Here is an 18393-nt window from a genome sequence, read left to right as displayed (position 1 = left end):
TGGGGCCAAACACAAAGCAATTCTAGAGAGAAGCCTGTTACATTCTGTTTCCTTGTCATTCTTCTGGCAAGACAATGACCTAACCATACAAAGTATCACGAGAGTGGTTTAAAAGCAAATACCTGGATGCCTTAGGATAGCCCAGACTTTAAGAGTTGTGGCAAGACTTGAAAGACTGGTGGCCATCCATCCTGACAGATCTGGAGCCATTTTTCTAGGAAGAATGTGCAAATATTGTAGGATTCACATGTCCAAAGCTGAAAAAGACTCAAGAAGACCTGCGGCTGTAATTCCTGCCAAAGTTGCTTCTATGAAGTACAGTAGTACCTTGGCTCACGAACTTAATCCGTTCCAGGACTCTGGTCGTGACCCAAATTGGTTGTGAGCCAAGTTAAATTTCCCCATAAGGTTCAATGTAAATAAGGTTAATCTGTTCTGTTACCATTTTTTAAATGAGAAAAATGTGAAACAAAGTGACAACAACAAAGATTGCGGCCATTCCCTGCCCCCCCACAAGCACAAGCGCAGACATCTCCCAGCCCCCCCCCCCAGCACAACCGAGATCGCGCCCGTCATCCCAGCGCGCTGGGGGGTGGGGGGGAGAGACGGGCATGATTGAAGGCGCACTGGGGGAGGGAGAGATGGTGCACTGGGGGTGGGGAGAGGGCAGCGATTGCAGTTCCGTTCGTGCAGGGAAGGCGTGCCTGATCAAAGGCACGCTGCTGCAGGAAAGACAGGTGGAATCTCAGCCATCTCCCCCGCGGCTCTGCTTTGCTGCTCTCGTCTTTCCTGCAGCAGCATGCCTCTGATCACACACGCCTTCCCTGCACAAACGGAACTGTGATCATGGCCATCTCCCCACTCAGGGCTGTGGGGGGGGGGGGGGGGGGGGGGGGGAGATGGCTGTGATCTTGGTCGCCACCCAAAGCTGTGTTCGCAACCCAAGTCAAATTTTTTCAGAAATTTTTGTTTGTGACCCAATTTGTTCGTGACCCAAGGCGTTCGTGAGCCAAGGTACCACTGTACTGAATTGGTTAAATATTTCTGCAACTAAAAAGTGCCAGCTTGATTTTGTTTACTTGTGTGCCATAATAAAACTATTTTGCACCTTCACAGTGTGGAATATCTTGTGTATATCAACAGGTAGCAATGCTAATTGAATTCATTTCCTCATCAGGCTCCACAGAACAAAATGTGGAAAGGGGTGTGTAGGGGGGATATGTTTGCAAAACACTACGTGTTTTTGCCTGCTTATTGAGGAAAAAATACATCTGATTAGGCTGACTGTCCACAAAGTGTTGTTCCATAATGTATTAGTGCATTAAGTGCCATAACACTGTTCACTACTCCAGTGGAAATCGGAATGAAAAATGTCCAGTTATCAGAAGAAAGTATGCAGAATCTATACTCTAAATCAGGGGTGGGCAATTAATTTTCCTATGGGGCCACATGAGAAACTTTGACAGTTGTTAAGGGCCGGACCAATACACTTACAGCTCTGCTCAATATATAGCTCTATAAAAACAGTAAATGAAACATTACAGTGATACAATGAAAATGTGGAGCACAGAACAACACTATTTAATGAATATTCACAAAAACATTAACATTACATGAAAAGCAATAAATTCAATTCAATTTAGCAGATCCTTCAAAATAAAAGCAGTGCAGTTGTATTGCTTGCATCCATATTACGACGATATATATTTGCATTGACTTTTACTTTGCCAGTGACCTCATGCGGGCCAGTCAGGGTCAGCCATCGGGCCGGATGTGGCCCGCAGGCCGTACAATGCCCAGGTCTGCTCTAAATGTTACTTTCTGTTCTATTGTTTTGTAACTCAGAAGGATTTATGATCTCAAACCAGTTTGGGTGGAGGACAGACAATGCACTATGTCAGGTGAAAAATCTTAGGCCCAGGACTGAACCCTCTAGAGTTCCTCAGGTGGCCATTTGCTCTTCCCTTTGCTCCAATTGGTCATTGGCGGCTTCCTGGCTTCTGTGCTATCCCCGCACCAGTCTAAAAGATTGAAAAGCCTCTCCTAAAGCTTAGTTGTTTGTAGTAAGAGCTTAAACTACCACATGCTGCTAATTTCAAAAATGCAGCGCCACCGCCTTTGTCCTTGTACCTCTTTGCCTTCGACTTTGCTCGGAAAGTGTTCTGCAAAATTGTGGCTTCCCACCCATGGGCTAGACGGGCCACAACGGTCCTACATTCATGGCTACCCTTTCCTTCATTTAGAATTCCAACTCTTGTCCCTCATTGTGTTTCCATCTATGTTATCGATTGACAGTAATCAGCCACCATTTAATATATCTTTCACATCTGCCTTTTATGATTTGCAAAATGGCAGAATTCTAATATGGTTTCCCAGACTCTGAGTGTGCAGCAGCACTGAATGAGAGCAGAGTAGATGCCCAAGTGAAATAAGATGGTCATTAAGGGCAACCATCTAAGAGTGATGATGGGGGAACAGAACAAGAGAGTATCAGCTTGTCTGTAAGGTGGTGCTGTGTGCAGTAGAATTTCCTACAGGTTTTCTTGCAATATTTGCAAAGAGTGCAGCTGGCTGCTCAAGTGATACTCAAGTTTCTTTTTCAGTAAGTAGGGCACAGTACTATCAATCACCAAACAGAGATAATAACCTGAGAGAAACACAATACTGACCTTGGGAACAGATGTTCCCAAGTCATGGCTATTTTACTGCATGGCTTTTCTTACATATCCTTGTGAGGGAGAATAGCTTAGAGATTAATGTGACCAGCAATGCCTACAAATTAAATATTTGGTGCTCTATTTCACAAGCACCTTGGCTTGTTGTTTCCTTCCTGTAGTAGAATGAAGGGTTGTCTATTTTCCATATTTATCCACTCTTTCTCTCAATTTTTATTTTCATTTGCCTGCCTTCCCATTTGGGGACTTCCCCATACCTTATCCAGTATTTCAATGTGTGGACTGGTTGCAAGTGACTTTGCCACTGGTGTGTCACTGATCACTGTTGGTGAGGGAAAAAGGATTATATGTGTGTGCATTGAAGTCTGTAGTTGATAGTGATGTGTAATCTCAATAATGCTGTTTTTAAGTTATTTTATGACAGTAAAGGGTAAGAGAAGTAAAAAGTCATCCTTCACTATCAATAGGATTTTGCGAATACTCCCAGGTTTGGAGGGTTACGGGAAGCCACATTTGATTGTGCTGCTAGTACCACAGAAAATGGCAATAAGACATTTTGTCACAAACAATAAATAAATGCACCCCACTTAGGAAAACAGTAGAGTTGCAACTCAATGCATACTAACATTGGAATAAAACCCACTGAACACAGTGCAGTTTTTTGAATAGCATTGGATCTGCCAGCTAACAAGTTTGACCTTTTGCCTAGTAGATACAGAAGGCCAATTCTTCTAAGTTAGTTTTTGCATAAGCAAAACTAGAGATAGAATTTAAATACTGGCCTTGCATCTGTACAATCAAGATGTCAGGCTTTGCCAAACTATGTAAACAGTAATACACTTCTTTTGCTGGTCATTGTGAACTGTGCTACAAATTTAGTGTGCTGTATTAGTCCTTTGCAGAGTAGCATTGAAATGAGTAAGATCTAAGTTAGCCACAACTACCTTCAGTTGCCTTCATTTCAATAAGTCCTCACTAGAGACATGATCCTATGCTGGGAATTGTAGGACTTTTTCTGCCTAAGAAGCATAGGATTGCACTGTAGGTGGTCTTAGGCACCACTCACACTCACAGCCTCACTCTTCCATCTCCAATTTGGAAATAATGATATGGAGCTGCAAGGATCACAATTTGCCTCTACAAGAAAGTATAAGCGGAAAGTATAAATCTGACCTCAGAAATGACAATATTAAAAACAAGTGGCAGAAGGCTTCGGTCTCTTAGGACACTCTGTTCCAGGTCTTTAATGTGGGCACTGGAGACAGGGGGACTTCAAAGATTAGAGCAATAAACTCCTGAATTAGAAGTTCAATCCTGTTGCCGGCGGGTGGAATAGATATAAAGGATTTTCATCCAACTATGTATGTTCATTAGCTTATTTAGTTAAATAAATTGTAGGCTGTTCATTACTGTCATCTCTGGATGGCTTACAAAATTATTTCAATCTTCAGTAAAATAAGATAGGTTAACTATTCCACACTGAGCATTACTTAAATAAGTCTTGCACAATTAAAATTACTTTATGTTAAAATATTGCCCAAATAAAAAGGTCTTGACCTGGCACTGAAAAAGATACAAGGACTGTGCCAAACGGACCTCTCTAGGGAGTGCATTCCATAGTCGGGGCGCCACCACAGAGAAGGCCCTCCTCCTAGTACTCTGTCTCCTGACCTCTTTCCAAGAGGGTTCCCGGAGGAGGGCCTCTGCTGCCGATCTTAGGAGGCGGGAGGGCATGCAGGGAAAAAGGCGTTCCTTTAGGTATCCTGGTCGCAAGCCGTTTAGGGCTTTATAGGTAATAACCAGCTTACCTGCAGTCAGAGTTTTATGTTACTCAACAGGCCTCTATCCCACCAGTCCAACCATTGGTGGGATTGCTTTGGGTGGTAGATGCTGGGAGGTGGCAAAAATGTTTTCAAAAAGAGAGCTGTGTATCACAAGGCCTGCCCCAGACCCCATAAGCTAACCTGCTACTTGGGTAACAATGTTGTCCTAGCCCCTCTGTTAAAGTCTCCATGTACACAAGCAGAGGAAAGCATGATCTTTTCCTTCTAGTAGCTGTCAAAATTTCTTGGGCCTTCCACACTACATGTTCATGACTGACAATGTGATTTGTCAGTCCCTTCCATTAATTTCCTTCTAACCTCACTTTACAATGCTTCCCCTCACCCACCATTGTTCTTGTTGCATACCTTCAACTTCTCTTCAACTTATGATGACCCTGTGAATGAATGCCTGCAAAATGTCCTGTCCTTGACAGCCCTGCTCAGTTCTTGTGCCCACAGTACAACAGCTTCAGTTTTGTTATTTTTGCTTCCAGGAAAAGTTCTGGCTTGACCTAGGACCCATTTGTTGACTAGGACCTCTTCCATCAGGAGGTTTGGGCTGCAGAGCCCATGCTGAGGGCACCCAGCTCTACCTCTCATTTGCGTCTGCTCCAGGTGAGGCGGTGGCTGTACTGAACCGGTGTCTGGCTGAGGTAATGGGCTGGATGAGAGCCAATAAACTGAGCCTCAATCCAGATAAGATGGAAGTCCTGTTGGTGGGCAGTCCGGTTCTCTAGGTAGGTGATTTTGATCCTGTCCTGGACAGGGTATTACTCCCTCTAAAGGACAGGGTGCGCAGCTTGAGAGTACTCCTTGACCCAGAGCTGTCACTGGAGTTCCAGGTGGCAGTGGTGGCAAGGAGTGCTTTCCTACAACTTCGACTGATCCATCAGCTGTGTCCTTACCTGGATGAGCACTCCCTAGCAACAGTGATACATGCTCTGGTAACTTCCTACTTGGATTACTGCAACGTGCTCTAACTGGGGCTGCCCTTGAAAATGGTCTGGATACTGCAACTGGTACAGAATAGAGCTGCCAGGAGGCTGACGGGGACCGGCCATTATTCTCACATAACACCGGTCCTCTACCAGCTCCACTGGCTTCCAGTTGAAGTCCAGGCCCAATTCAAGGTGCTGGTTTTGACCTATAAAGCCCTTAACAGCTTGGCACCAGGATTCCTGAAGGAACGTCTCCTTCTTTATATGCCCTCACATCCCTTAAAATCTATGGGAGAAGCCCTGCTCCAGGAACCCTCTCTAAGAGAGGTAAAAAGGTCATCAATTCAGAGAAGGGCCTTCTCGGCTGTGGCACCCAGACTCTGGAATGTACTTCCCAGAGAGACATGCCTGGTGCCAAGTTTATACTCTTTTCGGTGCCAGGTCAAAACCTTTTTATTTAAACAGTATTTTAAAATTTAACAGCTTTTAAGTTTAGTCGCTTTGTTTGTTTTGTGATTGTTTTGTTCTGTTCTATTATTTATTGAAATTGATGTTTTTAATTGTCTTTTTAAATATTGTAAGCCATCCTGAGATCTTGTATAATAGGATGGCATACAAAAGCTTTAAAAAATAAATAAATAAAGGTGTTCATCTGTGAGTTCAGGGTATTTGCAAAGTTCTCCAACACCACACTTTGAACACATCCATCTTCTTCCTGTCAGCTTTCTTCACTGTCCAGCTTTCACATCCGTACATAGTGACTGGGAATACAATAGTGTGAAATGTCCTTACACTAGATCATCTTTTCTAGTTCCTTTATTGTTGTCTTTGCAAGTCTCGGTCTTTTAATTTCTTGGCTGCAGTATCCATTTGATGACTACTACATAAACATACTCCATAAACCTGAAACTGTCTAAAATACTCAATGGACCAGATCAAATTGGTTATAAATGCTGAAAGCGTAGGGCAGAGTGAATTTGCTAGTTTTCAAGGTGTCACAACATACTTTACTTTAAAAAAAATAGACTAGTTAGGGCTATCCTCTGGGGGTATTATGTATTAAGATAATACATGTGAAATACTTTGGACTGTTCACAGCATTATTGAAATTTTAAATATTTATGGTACTAACCTAGTAAAGAAGTCATTGCTATGGCCTTGCTTTGTTTAGGCTGAACACGTGTAACAGTCCTAAATTTTTTGGCTGTAATGGGAAAAAGATGTATATATCCAGACTTCCTGCTTGTAATTTTAAGACCAATTCTATGTTGCCCAAGAAAGATGAATTGGTTTTTGCTTTATCTCAATAGTCATTATGGTCTATATATCCATAATGCTAGCTGGATGTGGAGAATTTCCTCTTGTATCTGCGGTTACAGTTCAAAAAAGAAAAAGAAAAAAGAACGACGAGTGGGCTGTGGGCTGATTATTTAGTTAATTAAGTCATTTTACTCTGTTCTTGGCTCAAGGGGCTCCGAGAACACAGCTCACATGTGCTTAATTAAAAGAAGTCGGGCACTGTTGTCGGCTTCCAATTTAAAACATACTAAAGAAAAGGGAAATTGCTAAACCTGCCCATATTTTATTTCCTTCGCAAATCCGTTTTAGTAATTACGCGGGAGAAAGAGGCGGCAGTTCCCCGCACAAATGCGCGGCCATCTGTCCATGGCTGCTCTGTCTCAGTGTATTAATGAAGAAATTAGGCGGTGGGCGAGAGGCCGGAGGAAGGAAACCAGCCGCAACAGGTGTGTGTGCGTGTGTGGCACGCAGCGCAACTCCCCTCCGAGGGTCGGGCAGCGAGGCGGCGATGAGTCAGAGGTGGCGGAGCTTCAGGCCGCGCGCCCTGGGCATAAATAAGGAGTGGCAAGCGCAGGCGGCATTTCGGCGCGCGTGGTGGAAGCGCACGAGGCCATTTGGGGGCTCCTCGCCTTGCTGGTGGCCACCGCTTTCTTTGGGCGCCGCCGAGCCGGACGAAGGGACGACGACAGAGCAGAGTCTCCCGGGGCGAGCACGAGGGCGTGACTTGCCATGGGGGCGAAGAAGCTGCTGCCGCTGCTCCTGCTGGCGCCGCTGCTCCTGCTGCACTGCGCGAGCGCCCAGGAGGAAGAAGCGGTGAAGCTGTGCGGCCGTGACCTCGTCCGCGCGGTCATCTTCACCTGCGGAGGGTCCCGCTGGAAGAGGCTCTCCTTGCAACAGCAACAGCCGCTGCCGCTCGGCAGCGCGAGCGCCGGTGAGTACGAAGGCGCAGCGCCAAGCAGAGCAATTGGCGGGAAAGGCGCGGCGCATTGGCGCGCACGCTCTCCTTGCCTCGCAGTAGCAGTCGCGGGCGGGAAATGAAGTGCCAGTTGCTTCCCAGTACTGATACTAGGCTTGCTCTCTCTATACTGGGAGTCTCAAACTCTAATGCAGCTCCTGTACTTTGACCAGGCCTGCAAGGAACCTAAATGTTCTGGACGATCCCCACCCCCGTGGTGGAATTTCATCTAGTTTGCAAGCCTTTCAAAACAAAATTGCAAACTTTGAAAACTGTTTGTAATAATAGTAAAATTAAGGGAGCGGGTCTCTGCCCAGCCCGACCCTTACAAGGTATAGGCCTGGTCTTGACCGCAGCAGTCAAACATGGGATGAAGAGAGTGGAGAAAGGGGGAAAGAAAGAAAGTTGAATCTCCCGCTCTTATGCAACCAATGCAGATCGCTTCTGAAGCAGGTCGATTTATGTAGATTTACGAACCTGGCTGGTTCCTTTCCAGCATGGCTGTTGGCCATACACATTCATTGCCTCGTGAAGTGAACACCATTTTTCTTCTCTCTCTCACTACTGCCAATTCTGGGGCAGGAAAAAAATAGTCTGGACTTGTGCACTTAGGCACAACACCATCGTGATTACCAAAAAATAAAAATGGAGTGGGATTCTGATGACTTGATACTAAAAACACTAAGGGTATACTTTTCTGATCTCCAAACATTTTCTGGAGGACCATTGGATTATTCAGCTGCCCAGCCCTGAAATCCTGAAAACTTGGAGTTGGGAGTCCAAAGGCTGCGTCCCCACCCTTGCAGCTAACATGGGGAGAACTGCCCTAGGTGCCTCCCATGAGGCTGTACATGAGCCAGGTGGCCAGAGACGGGAGCTGATGGCTTACATCCATTCCAGCCTCCTTCCCTCATTCTCCCCAGCACTTTGTTTAGCTGCCTGAAAACGGCTGTCTAGATAAAAATAAGGGTACGAGGAAGGATGGGGGCCATGGAGAGGGCTGCTACCACCCCATCAGCGTTTGGATGCACATGGTCCTCCAAGTTCGAAGACTTGCATGCATTGCGGGCAGGGCCCTTAATATAGAACTGAACCCTTAAATCTAGAACATCAGTTATTGGGCAGATTATACATGTGATAAATTAAACAATTACATTTACTTGAGAACAAGCACAATTTTGTTGTGGAAAGGAATGTTTTTAAAGCACCTGAAATCATCCTATGGTTTTTCTACTTAAAGAATTTATTCAGTGCTCATTATTCCCTACTCACAGCTGTTTATGAGTTCATGAACCAGTATATTGATAAGTATTTTCAGAGCGGGGATCATGCAGAATTTAATTATAAAAAGGACCCCTTCTCCTGTTTTTCTCATTTGTGTATTTATACTATTTCACTATACCAGAATGCCATTTAGAGAATATGTAACAGGAAAGCATTTGGATCTCAATTCTGTGACAAGGAGAGCAGCAGATTAACAATAACCACTCAGTCTTATCATAATAAAACCAGTTGAGAAATGCAAATGTTCCTTGGAAGGTTGTCTAAAATGAGAGGATGGTATCCCTTACCTAAAAGGCGAACATTCAACAAGATGCTTTAGCAGTCTAAAAATATGGCTGCAGATTATTGGTAAACAAGCAAAAGAAAAGCCTACAGGTGACCCTTTATTCATAAGGCTTCATGATTGTAACAAATGGTGCTTCTAGGGTATGAGTTACTTGGACATGCTCCTGGTTCCAAGTGGAAAGCCAAAGAACAACACCCTTGCCAAGGATTTTATAAAGTTCCTCTCTCCCTCTGTCTCAGAGGCGGTCAGTGTGCACAAGCGAGCCCTATTTCCTGGGACACAAGGAAAGGAAAGTGAGAAAAGTTCTAGCTATTCAAATTAACCAGCAAAATTGCTTATCATATGTAGCTCAATGGTGAAAAAAGGATTTCACGAAGCTTGGTAACTGTTATTCTCATAACTTCACTGAGATCCTAGAAGATTCTTACTGCAGTTATACCTAACAAACATCTGTAGCTAGCCATCTAATTTCACATCTTTCACATCCACCTCCTTTCAGTTAGATAAGGCTTTACCATTTCCTACCCTTCAAACCCCTACCTGGACTTTACAGGGATCAAAATCTGGGTCCCATATTCCTAGGAGCAGCAGCTGTCTTAAGAACTTTTGCTGAGAACATTATTTGTCTTTAAAAGTTTTAAGAGCATGTTCCAATGTGGCTGCCCATAACCCTCTGATCTCGGAGGACAATGGGCATTTTATTAAGGGCAGAAGGAAAGCATAGGAGAAAATAATCCCTGAGCTGCTTCTGCCATATCACAGCAGAACCCAATTCCTCTCTTCCTTGCCCTCCCAGAACATCTTCCCAGCACCAGCTTTGAGGTGGTCTTGGGACCTTGGAGTCTCAGCTGGCACCCTTCTTTCCATGCCTGTCGCAAGGGCAGAGGGAGGATGCTCCACATTTAAATTCTCAGCTTTGAGGGCTGAGTTGGACTCCAAATTTTCCTCCAAAGCCAGCCAGCATCTGTCGGCCACAGGACTGTGACCTAAGGATGGAAATATATTTGGCAGATATGACATATGGGAAGACAGCATTTATTTGTCAAATGCAGTTCAGATTATTCTTTATGTTGCACTGAAAAATTACATAAGCATCCCAAGTAATATTAAAAGAAACTGACATCCTGGGAAGTTAGCTGACATTTTAACACCAAGTAACCTTTTGATGGAATATTTTATTTTAACAGACTTTGTACAGAGTAGCAGTGACAAAGGACCAGAGAACATTAAGCTGCAGCCAGGCATGGATCCTAAATTGGAGCAACTACAAAGTGACAGTCAACCAGCTGGACAACAGTCACTGAAAGATTTGTTTAATTTATATGACAGCTATAATGAATATGTTCCTACTTTGGGTAACTTTAATGAATACATCCATCAATTAGGGGATGCCTCCCGTAAAAGCAGAGATGGAACTGGGCAGGCCATGGACTCCGTTCACTTTCCTTGGATCAAATATCCTCAAAGAAAGCGTGACATCTCTGGGGGAATAGCTGAGGTGTGTTGTAAATGGGGCTGTACCAGAAAAGAGATTGGTGCTCTATGTTAAAAATGCAGTATTTCTGTATTTAATGTTGAGGAACAGTTCTATTTAATTGAATATTGTATGCAAGAAAAAGGGGCTTGATGAGTTTTAATTAATTTTGTCTCCAAGTAAATGAAGTGATGTAGTAACCTTAATACCCTCCCCCACAAAAAAATTAAAATCACATTTTGTGCAGAATTTTATTTGTTTCATTTTACTAAAAGTGTTCCGCTTTCCATCTTCTAATTGCTGTAAAATATGTTGATAAAACATCTCCAGTACTATTGGTAGAATTTGAACCTTTAAATTAAATGTTCTGTCATCTTACATGAATGTTGGATATATTAAAATAATGGCTGCCGTTAATAACCCGGCCAGGGAATTGGATCTAATCTGAGCCATGTTACAGGATGTCCTCTTGATTTCAGTTGCACTCTGCTTAGACATGGCTAATGTCCAATTGATTTCATGGGATTTATTCTATTCATGACTAAATGAATAATAATACTATACACATTTACCTGTGAGTAAGTCCTATTGAACTTAATGGAATTTACATAGCTTAGCTCAATAAAAACCTCAATAAAACTAAGTTTTCCTATATTATCTGAGGATTGGAGAATGAAATGCATTGGTTACAAACTGCACATACAAGTGAAGGTACTTGTTCAAGTACATATAAAATACATGTATATTATATGTATTTACATGTAAGAAATTCATTATTTCAGTGTTGTGCATGTCAGAAGTCTCCATTAAGATTTCAGATATGCAAACATTAATACAGAAGTTTATGGCTGATTTCTTTCTTTTTGTTTTGAAAATAAAAATGGTTCATAACAATGAATTCCCTGCAGGGTTTTGTATGAGCTCTATAAGTTTATATCCCAGGGAATATGCATCTCAATTGACTGCACTTGTAATATTCCCAACAACTTCTGTATGGCTCCTTGTAGGAGGGCTGACCACTCTTAACGCAATCACTTTATTGATTAGTTCATCCAATGCAAGGGTTGTAACGTGTAACACAATTGTGACATATACTGTGGAAGGAATTCTCTTTTTTAGTGTTGAGACTGTTAAAAGTCTTTATCTTCTGCACCAATTCCAATTTACTAGTCACCCTTAGATGGGACTACATTTCTCAGTTAAGTCTTGCTGCATGAAATGGTATTTCACAATACTGAACATCAATAAGCAAATCTATAAATGCATTTAGTGCAAGTTGCCGCAGTGCCTTAGCTGGATCAGAGCCATAGTACTGAAGTATTAAACATCTGCCCCATGGTATTAAACATTTGCACCCATCACAGTCCGAAGCAAAAGTACAATGGGAAGAAAGCTGAAAGAGTTGCAGCAGACTAATATGGTCACTTGCTACTTTGACATCTTTCTTTGTGACAGCCTTTTGGGAACTGGTTTGCCCCTTACTCCTTTGAAGCAACAAACAGTCTCTCTGCATAAGAGCTCTTTATTTCCAGGATACAGCTAGCAAACTGTAGCCTCCAGAAAATGAGGGTTTTGTGCCTGAACAGAGTGATACCTTTAACCCAAACTGGAAACTTTCTGAGAACCTTCCTCTGCAGGAACCCTGGGCTCCAGTCCTCTGGGCGGGCCACTGGGAGAAAAGCCTGGATCTACACAGGCCTTCCAATTGGTTAGCTCCTTTCTCCTGACACTGAGTCATGGGGTCAGGATGGGACCAGGCTCATCCAGCTCCTCTCCCATGTCCCCTTTGCATTTCCAAATCCGGTGTGTTCCCAAGGTCTACCTGAACAGCTGAGGCAGCAGCCTTGAGATAGTTTCACCCTCTTCCACCATATTTAAGCCCCCTCTTCTCATTCCCCAGTCCTCATCTGAAGAATCAGTGCCACCTGATGCAAGAAGGCGCACCAAGAATAGCTACCTTCATTCCCAACACAGCCTTTACTAATACACCATTCATCCTCCCATTCAGTAACACACAAAATTCCAATCTACAGTTTACAACTATAGACAAAAGACAAAGGGGATGAAGTAAGAGTGGGTGGAAAGACAATAAACTGACCTACATTAGACAGTTGGAGAGAAGAAAATAACAGACTGGGTAAGCAAACCTTTTCAACAAGCATTACATATATATGAAATATTTTTATTTTACTGTAAGGTTTTGTTTAGCATCAGCTTTAATGATGGCCTATTGAAAATATTTGGTTTTGTTTAGCATCAGCTTTAATGATGGCCTATTGAAAATATTTGGTTAGAAAGCAGGAGGAACATAATTGGAAGAGGAACGATGAAGTTTGTCTTTTATATCTACAAAGAAAATACTGCAAAAAGAAGAAGAAAGATTACCACCCTGCTTCTCAGCTAGCCACTGGAGGAGGGGATGTAGCTTATTCTAATTATAAATACTTAAATATGATTCAAAGTTTTAACTTGCCATATTATACATAGAAAGCAAAAGATTCTGCAGTCAGTCCTTCAGACTTCCATTCTTCAAACGAGCTACTGATCAAATGCAGAAATAGGGCTCTGGAAATAGGAAAGAATGAAAGCGAAGGCCTTTCCTTATATTATGAGGCCATAATGATCTGAAGATAAATTAATCTGTGCATTAAAAATCTCAGATCCAAGTAATTAAAAAAGGAAACTGGGTGAGGAACTGAAGGTTCAAGGGGGTTGGCAGAATCTATACACACAGGCAACCCAGTTCACACAGTGCTGGAAGGTGGTAGTATAAGTATACAGAGATGGAGAAATGAGGAGGGGGTAGTGCAGGCTGCCAGCAGCAGAGGGGCCCTCCCAGCAGTCACTGCAGCTGAACTCGAAAGGCACAGGGGGCTAAGAGGGGCCAAAGCACCCCCTGGCATTCTGTTAACTGCATTATTAGCAGAAAAGTGCACCAAAATCTGGAGGATGACTATCCTAGACAGAGGTAGCTAGAAGAAGCAAGTATGTAGAAACTTTAGAAAGCATGGTGATACGTTTAATAAAGGATGCCTATTAATTACTAAGATATTGATAATTGGACAAGATAAAGATACAATTATTTGTCTTCTCTTTTCTTTATGGTGGATTGGGCTTGGTTAAGATAATTTTATTTCGTATGACTTTAAAGTCAGTTCCACATTATATGACTGTACTCTAGTAATAGGAATCTTTTATAATTTTATTTCCCTATAATAGTAATATTTATAATATGTCAATCGATAGAAATGTTCAAATAAGCAAAACAATGGCCTTTAACAATTAAGTGGGTGTGTAATGAACAAGGTACAGCAGGAGACACCTATGACTGTCAGGAGCAGGTGCCTTGCGGCAGCTCCCCCTGGTGGCGTGATGGTGAAGAGCAGCTTGGTTCACCCTGCAAGGACAGGGATCAGGTCTATAGGTCCTTGCAAGGACTGGAGCTTGTGTGGCCATGCAGTGCAGCTGGGAGCTTTTCTGCCCTGCTCAGCTTGGTTGCAATAGCATGGGCCTTTGTGGTGGCTGCACTCTCTTCCTGATTCTAACTTCAGGCATGCTTTGCACTTGACTTCTGCCACCTCTGATCTTACCTCTGGTCCAACCCTGTTTGCCAGGTACCTGATCCTTGCCTTTATAGCTGGTCCTGATATGCACTTCTGTGTGTTTAATCCTTGCTGGTTCCTTTCTTTGCCACAAGTTCTGCCATACTTTGTCTCCTCCTGACCTTGCCTTAGCCTTTGTTTCTACCATACCTTGTGGGCATCTGATCCTTCCCTGCTCCTTGGCTTTGCCTTGGAACTGCCACAGCTTGTCAGGATTTGATCCTTACAGGTTCTTGACCTTGCCTTCACCCCTGGACCTACCATGACCTATCAGTATTTGGTCCTGACTCTGTCTTTGATTCTGGCCTCACTGCGGTTTGACAGTATCTTACCCCTCCTTGCACACGGCTTTGCTTCTGCCTCTAGCCAGAGTGTATAAGACTGGGATCGCCATCCACTTCCATCACCCATGATCCTGGGTGATGCCTGTATCCTAGATGTGAATCCTGGATGTATCTGTGAACATGAGAAAGACGCTTGCATGCTTCACATCAAGCAGGAAAACCAGAAAGATGCCAACGGAAGAATGGGTGGTTTGTTTTGTTCTTTGCAGATAGAGTTGTTCAGTACTGCCTTGGCTTGTACTTCAATATTGGGGCAGCTGAGATCAAAAACCTCCATTCCCATATAGCAAGGAGTCTTTGATCCCAATGATAAAAAGTGGGTGAGAAACCAGAGGCACACGGTGGACTGCAGCATGTGGGCAGCAAAGATCACAGCAAGGTGGGTTGCTGGACATTATATCAAGCTAGGCAGGTGAAGGTGGAATCAGCACAGCTGCCCTACAGTCACTGCCGTGGTGCTCAAAGGCACGGTGTGTGTTTGCTGGGAGTCAGGGGCAAAGATGGGGCAGAAGCAGCTCCTGTGGTTGACGATAGCCGCTGTGCTAGTAGAGATGAGCATTCAGATCACTGCAAAATCTGGAGCAGAAGTACTCCAGAGTAAGATAGCTAAAAGAGATTTCCAGTTGTGTGGTATCGACCTGCAAAGGCAGATACGCTTTATTTGTGGAGACAGTGACTGGAAGAGGAGATCCCTCCAAGCGGAAAGTTATCCACAAGTTCCTGGCAGTCGGAATGCAGGTGAGTGATAAACAATTACTGATCTATCCACCAACATTTCATTACCCAGAAGATGTGCTTTTATGTCTTTTGCTATAACTGGGAGGACCTAAATTGAATCTACTTCATCTATCAGTGGAGCAGTTGTGAGGGCAACAGGGTGGTGAAAAAGATCTTCATATGCAGTCAATATTTCTGGATATGCAGATTTGGCTAGGGCGGGGAACACGCAACATTTTGATTTGCTCCTGGTGGTGAAAGAGGATGCTGTTCGCACTGGGCGTAGGGGACCAACCCCGAGAATCTGCCTGTGGAAACTCCTATCCTAGCATCAGCCAGAGGGAGCATGTAACACCTGCGCAAAGACAGCCACAATGCATTCTGGCTTCCTTGTACAAATTCAAGTCCTGCTTTTGATTTTTGGACATGGAATCTCTGAAGTGCTGTCTTGCCTCGCATGAAGACTCAGCTCCCTGGACTTTCAGATTTCTCACTTCCCTGAAGTAACTCCATTAGGAATAAGGCCTTCCCATTCACATGATTAAGTATTCTGCCCAGCCTTTCACAAACTCTGGCTGTACTTTTAATCTCTAATACATTTTATGCAAGACTGAGCAGTCATGATGCTCTTACTGGGGAACCAAGAAAGTCTTTACATGGAAAGAGTTCTGGCTTTAGTTCAGGTTTAGCTTAGCTTAGCTCGGAAAGAAAGAAGGGGAGGTGTGTGTGGTACAAACACAACAAAACGCCAAAACAAAAACAAAAACAAAAACACCCCAAAAAACCAGTTTCTGCCAACACATCGCTACTTCACTTTGGCCACTTCCAGATAGTCATGCTGAAATAGGATTAGCTGCAAGTGTTAAGCATAGGCTTACCATGGTACAAGAGTGCAAAACACATCCTGATTGGCTCAGTGGGGAAACCCAGCTAACCATCTGGAGGGGAGAATTGCAGGGTGTGGCAACTGAGGGCCTCCCTGAGGCGATTCTTGGACTGGAGATCCTAGATCATGGCATTAGGCACCGACAGGATGATTGAAGCCCACCCAACAGCAACCCTTTCCCACGCAGGCATGCTGGGCAGGTTAGGCCTTCCGTACAGTGGAAGTGGGGAAAGGATAGCAAAGTGGGGTTCCTCTGCTAGGTCGTTTCCCTGCCTGCTTGGAGCAGAGAACCCTCTTCTGATGGCTTTTCTGCATAACAATCTTCCACCTCACTTTCCAGCCAACTCGTGACTATGCCCCTTCTGCAGAAGGGAGGAGTGCTCACTCACACCCATGTAAAGTGAGTCAAGACTGGAGGGGATGGGTTGGCCCAGGCTGAGCTGAGGCATACCTAAACACCCCAGAGTCAAGTATGTAGAGCATGGGTCCTCAAACTATGGCCCGGGGGCCGAATCCGGCCCGCCATGCCCATTTGGACCCGTCTCGCACATGCCAGCCACTGCCCATCTCACCCTGTGCACAGGGAGGCAGTGGCTTGCTTGCTTGGAGAAAACACTCTCCAAGCGAGCAAGCCACTGCCTTGTGCACCTGCCCCGAGGTGTGTGCCCGCCCCCGCCTCGCCTCGCCTCCCCTCACCGCGCACCCTGCCACCGCCTCAGCACGCACGCCTGCACACGCCACCGCCGCACTTGCACACGCCCTTGCTGGCGCGTGCACACTGCCAGCACCACCTTTCTGGCCTGCGCTCGGCACCGGCACCTTTCAAGTGGCACCCTGGTGAAAAAGTTTGAGGACCCCTGATGTAGAGTAACCATTTGTTCTGGTCTTGTCTTTTATCTTTATGGAATTAGGTCAAATGGCTGGCAAAGAAGGCCTGAAGAATGTGAAGTTTCAGTCAGCTCCAGCTCCTGAAGTAAACGGGCTTCATGATGACCATGAACAGCTTTCTGAACCAACCTCAGGAAATTCCCAGGAATTAAAAAAACACATTTTTACAGCTGTAGATGGTGCTGCTCAGCAGCGCCCTGATTCAGTTGTGGGGACCAGTCAGATTGGATCAGATTTCTCACAGGACAAACAACCCATAAAAAAAAGTCAAACATATCAGGAGATGGCAGACAAGTGCTGCAATGAAGGGTGCACTGACCAAGATATTCGTCAAGTTTTCTGTCCAGCTTAAGATTCTCTTTTACACATTGTGCACATACTGCTTTAGTTTCTCTGCTGCTAGAAAATTCTGTATGTGCAGAAGAAACTGGGATATTTCTGAATTTATTCATGCTCATTGCAGTTTGTTGTAGAAATGTGAGATTGTGTATAACCATAGCATTGTGTCTTTGAAGTATCAAACATTTTTCTAGTGCATTTGCCAATACCATCTGTTCTCGATTCTGTCCTCAAATCTCTACTGAATTTTCTGAGAATGTTTTAGAGTGAAAGGAGAATCTCCACTTTTAATTAAAATGGTATAACAACTTATAATTTCATTTCTTTGTGTTTAATCCTTTACAGTACTCAGTTATTTAGCTCAGTTTCCAGAAATGAAGCACAGGCGATCCTGCTTAAAGGGATTCTCAAAGCAGGCCATGCGGCAGAAAAGCATGAGCTGCCCACCAGCCTTGTGTGGAAGCATGCTGGCAGGGAGCTTCCCTGCTCCTTCCCAGCAGTCTCGGACAGGGAAAGTCGGGGCAATGTCCAACTCACGTTGTCCTCAAAGTACAGCCACACCGTCTGGCTGCTGGTCGCCAAGCAGAGTGTTGTGGTTCTGTAAATCAGAGGCAGGGAGAAGTTCCAGATGTGTAAGGCCCTTGTTTATTGGAATGGAGCAAGGGGTTCTGTTTCGTTTTGTGTCATGTCGTGTTGTGTTGTGTTTAATACATACTATTGTATGGATAGCCCTTCATCAAAAAATTATATTTCTCAAGGGCATATAGCTGGATCCGATGAAGGTCCACCTGGTCTAGTTTACACCGTACCCTCCTGGGTGGAAAACCCATAAGCAGATCCAAGTGCAGCGGCTCCTCCCACTCCTGTCATTAAAGAAGAATCC

At 44.1% G+C, this 18393-nt stretch overlaps 2 protein-coding genes across 2 annotated transcripts; both read left to right on the top strand.

The window, feature by feature from the left end:
- The first annotated feature begins 7464 nt into the window (after nt 1-7464).
- On the top strand, nt 7465-10809 carry LOC123031353 (relaxin-3-like). Its single transcript, XM_044446213.1, has 2 exons — nt 7465-7654; nt 10448-10809. The coding sequence occupies exons 1-2, from the start codon at nt 7465-7467 to the stop codon at nt 10807-10809; spliced, it is 552 nt and encodes a 183-aa protein (XP_044302148.1).
- A 4371-nt stretch (nt 10810-15180) lies between these two features.
- On the top strand, nt 15181-17523 carry LOC123031352 (prorelaxin H1-like). Its single transcript, XM_044446212.1, has 2 exons — nt 15181-15418; nt 17195-17523. The coding sequence occupies exons 1-2, from the start codon at nt 15181-15183 to the stop codon at nt 17521-17523; spliced, it is 567 nt and encodes a 188-aa protein (XP_044302147.1).
- Nucleotides 17524-18393: the final 870 nt, after the last annotated feature.

This window comes from Varanus komodoensis, unplaced genomic scaffold, assembly GCF_004798865.1.
Source record: "Varanus komodoensis strain SLA01 unplaced genomic scaffold, ASM479886v1 scaffold5, whole genome shotgun sequence".
Lineage (NCBI taxonomy): Eukaryota > Metazoa > Chordata > Lepidosauria > Squamata > Varanidae > Varanus > Varanus komodoensis.
This window is presented reverse-complemented; position numbering and strand designations above follow the sequence as displayed.

Bases quoted from the DNA above. Each gene is read 5' to 3' on its own strand.
- LOC123031352 (XM_044446212.1), top strand. From the start codon at position 15,181: ATGGGGCAGAAGCAGCTCCTGTGGTTGACGATAGCCGCTGTGCTAGTA. The intron at 15,419-17,194 runs GTGAGTGATAAA...TTATGGAATTAG, and splicing joins TCCTGGCAGTCGGAATGCAG to GTCAAATGGCTGGCAAAGAA.
- LOC123031353 (XM_044446213.1), top strand. From the start codon at position 7,465: ATGGGGGCGAAGAAGCTGCTGCCGCTGCTCCTGCTGGCGCCGCTGCTC. The intron at 7,655-10,447 runs GCGCGAGCGCCG...TTATTTTAACAG, and splicing joins ACAGCCGCTGCCGCTCGGCA to ACTTTGTACAGAGTAGCAGT.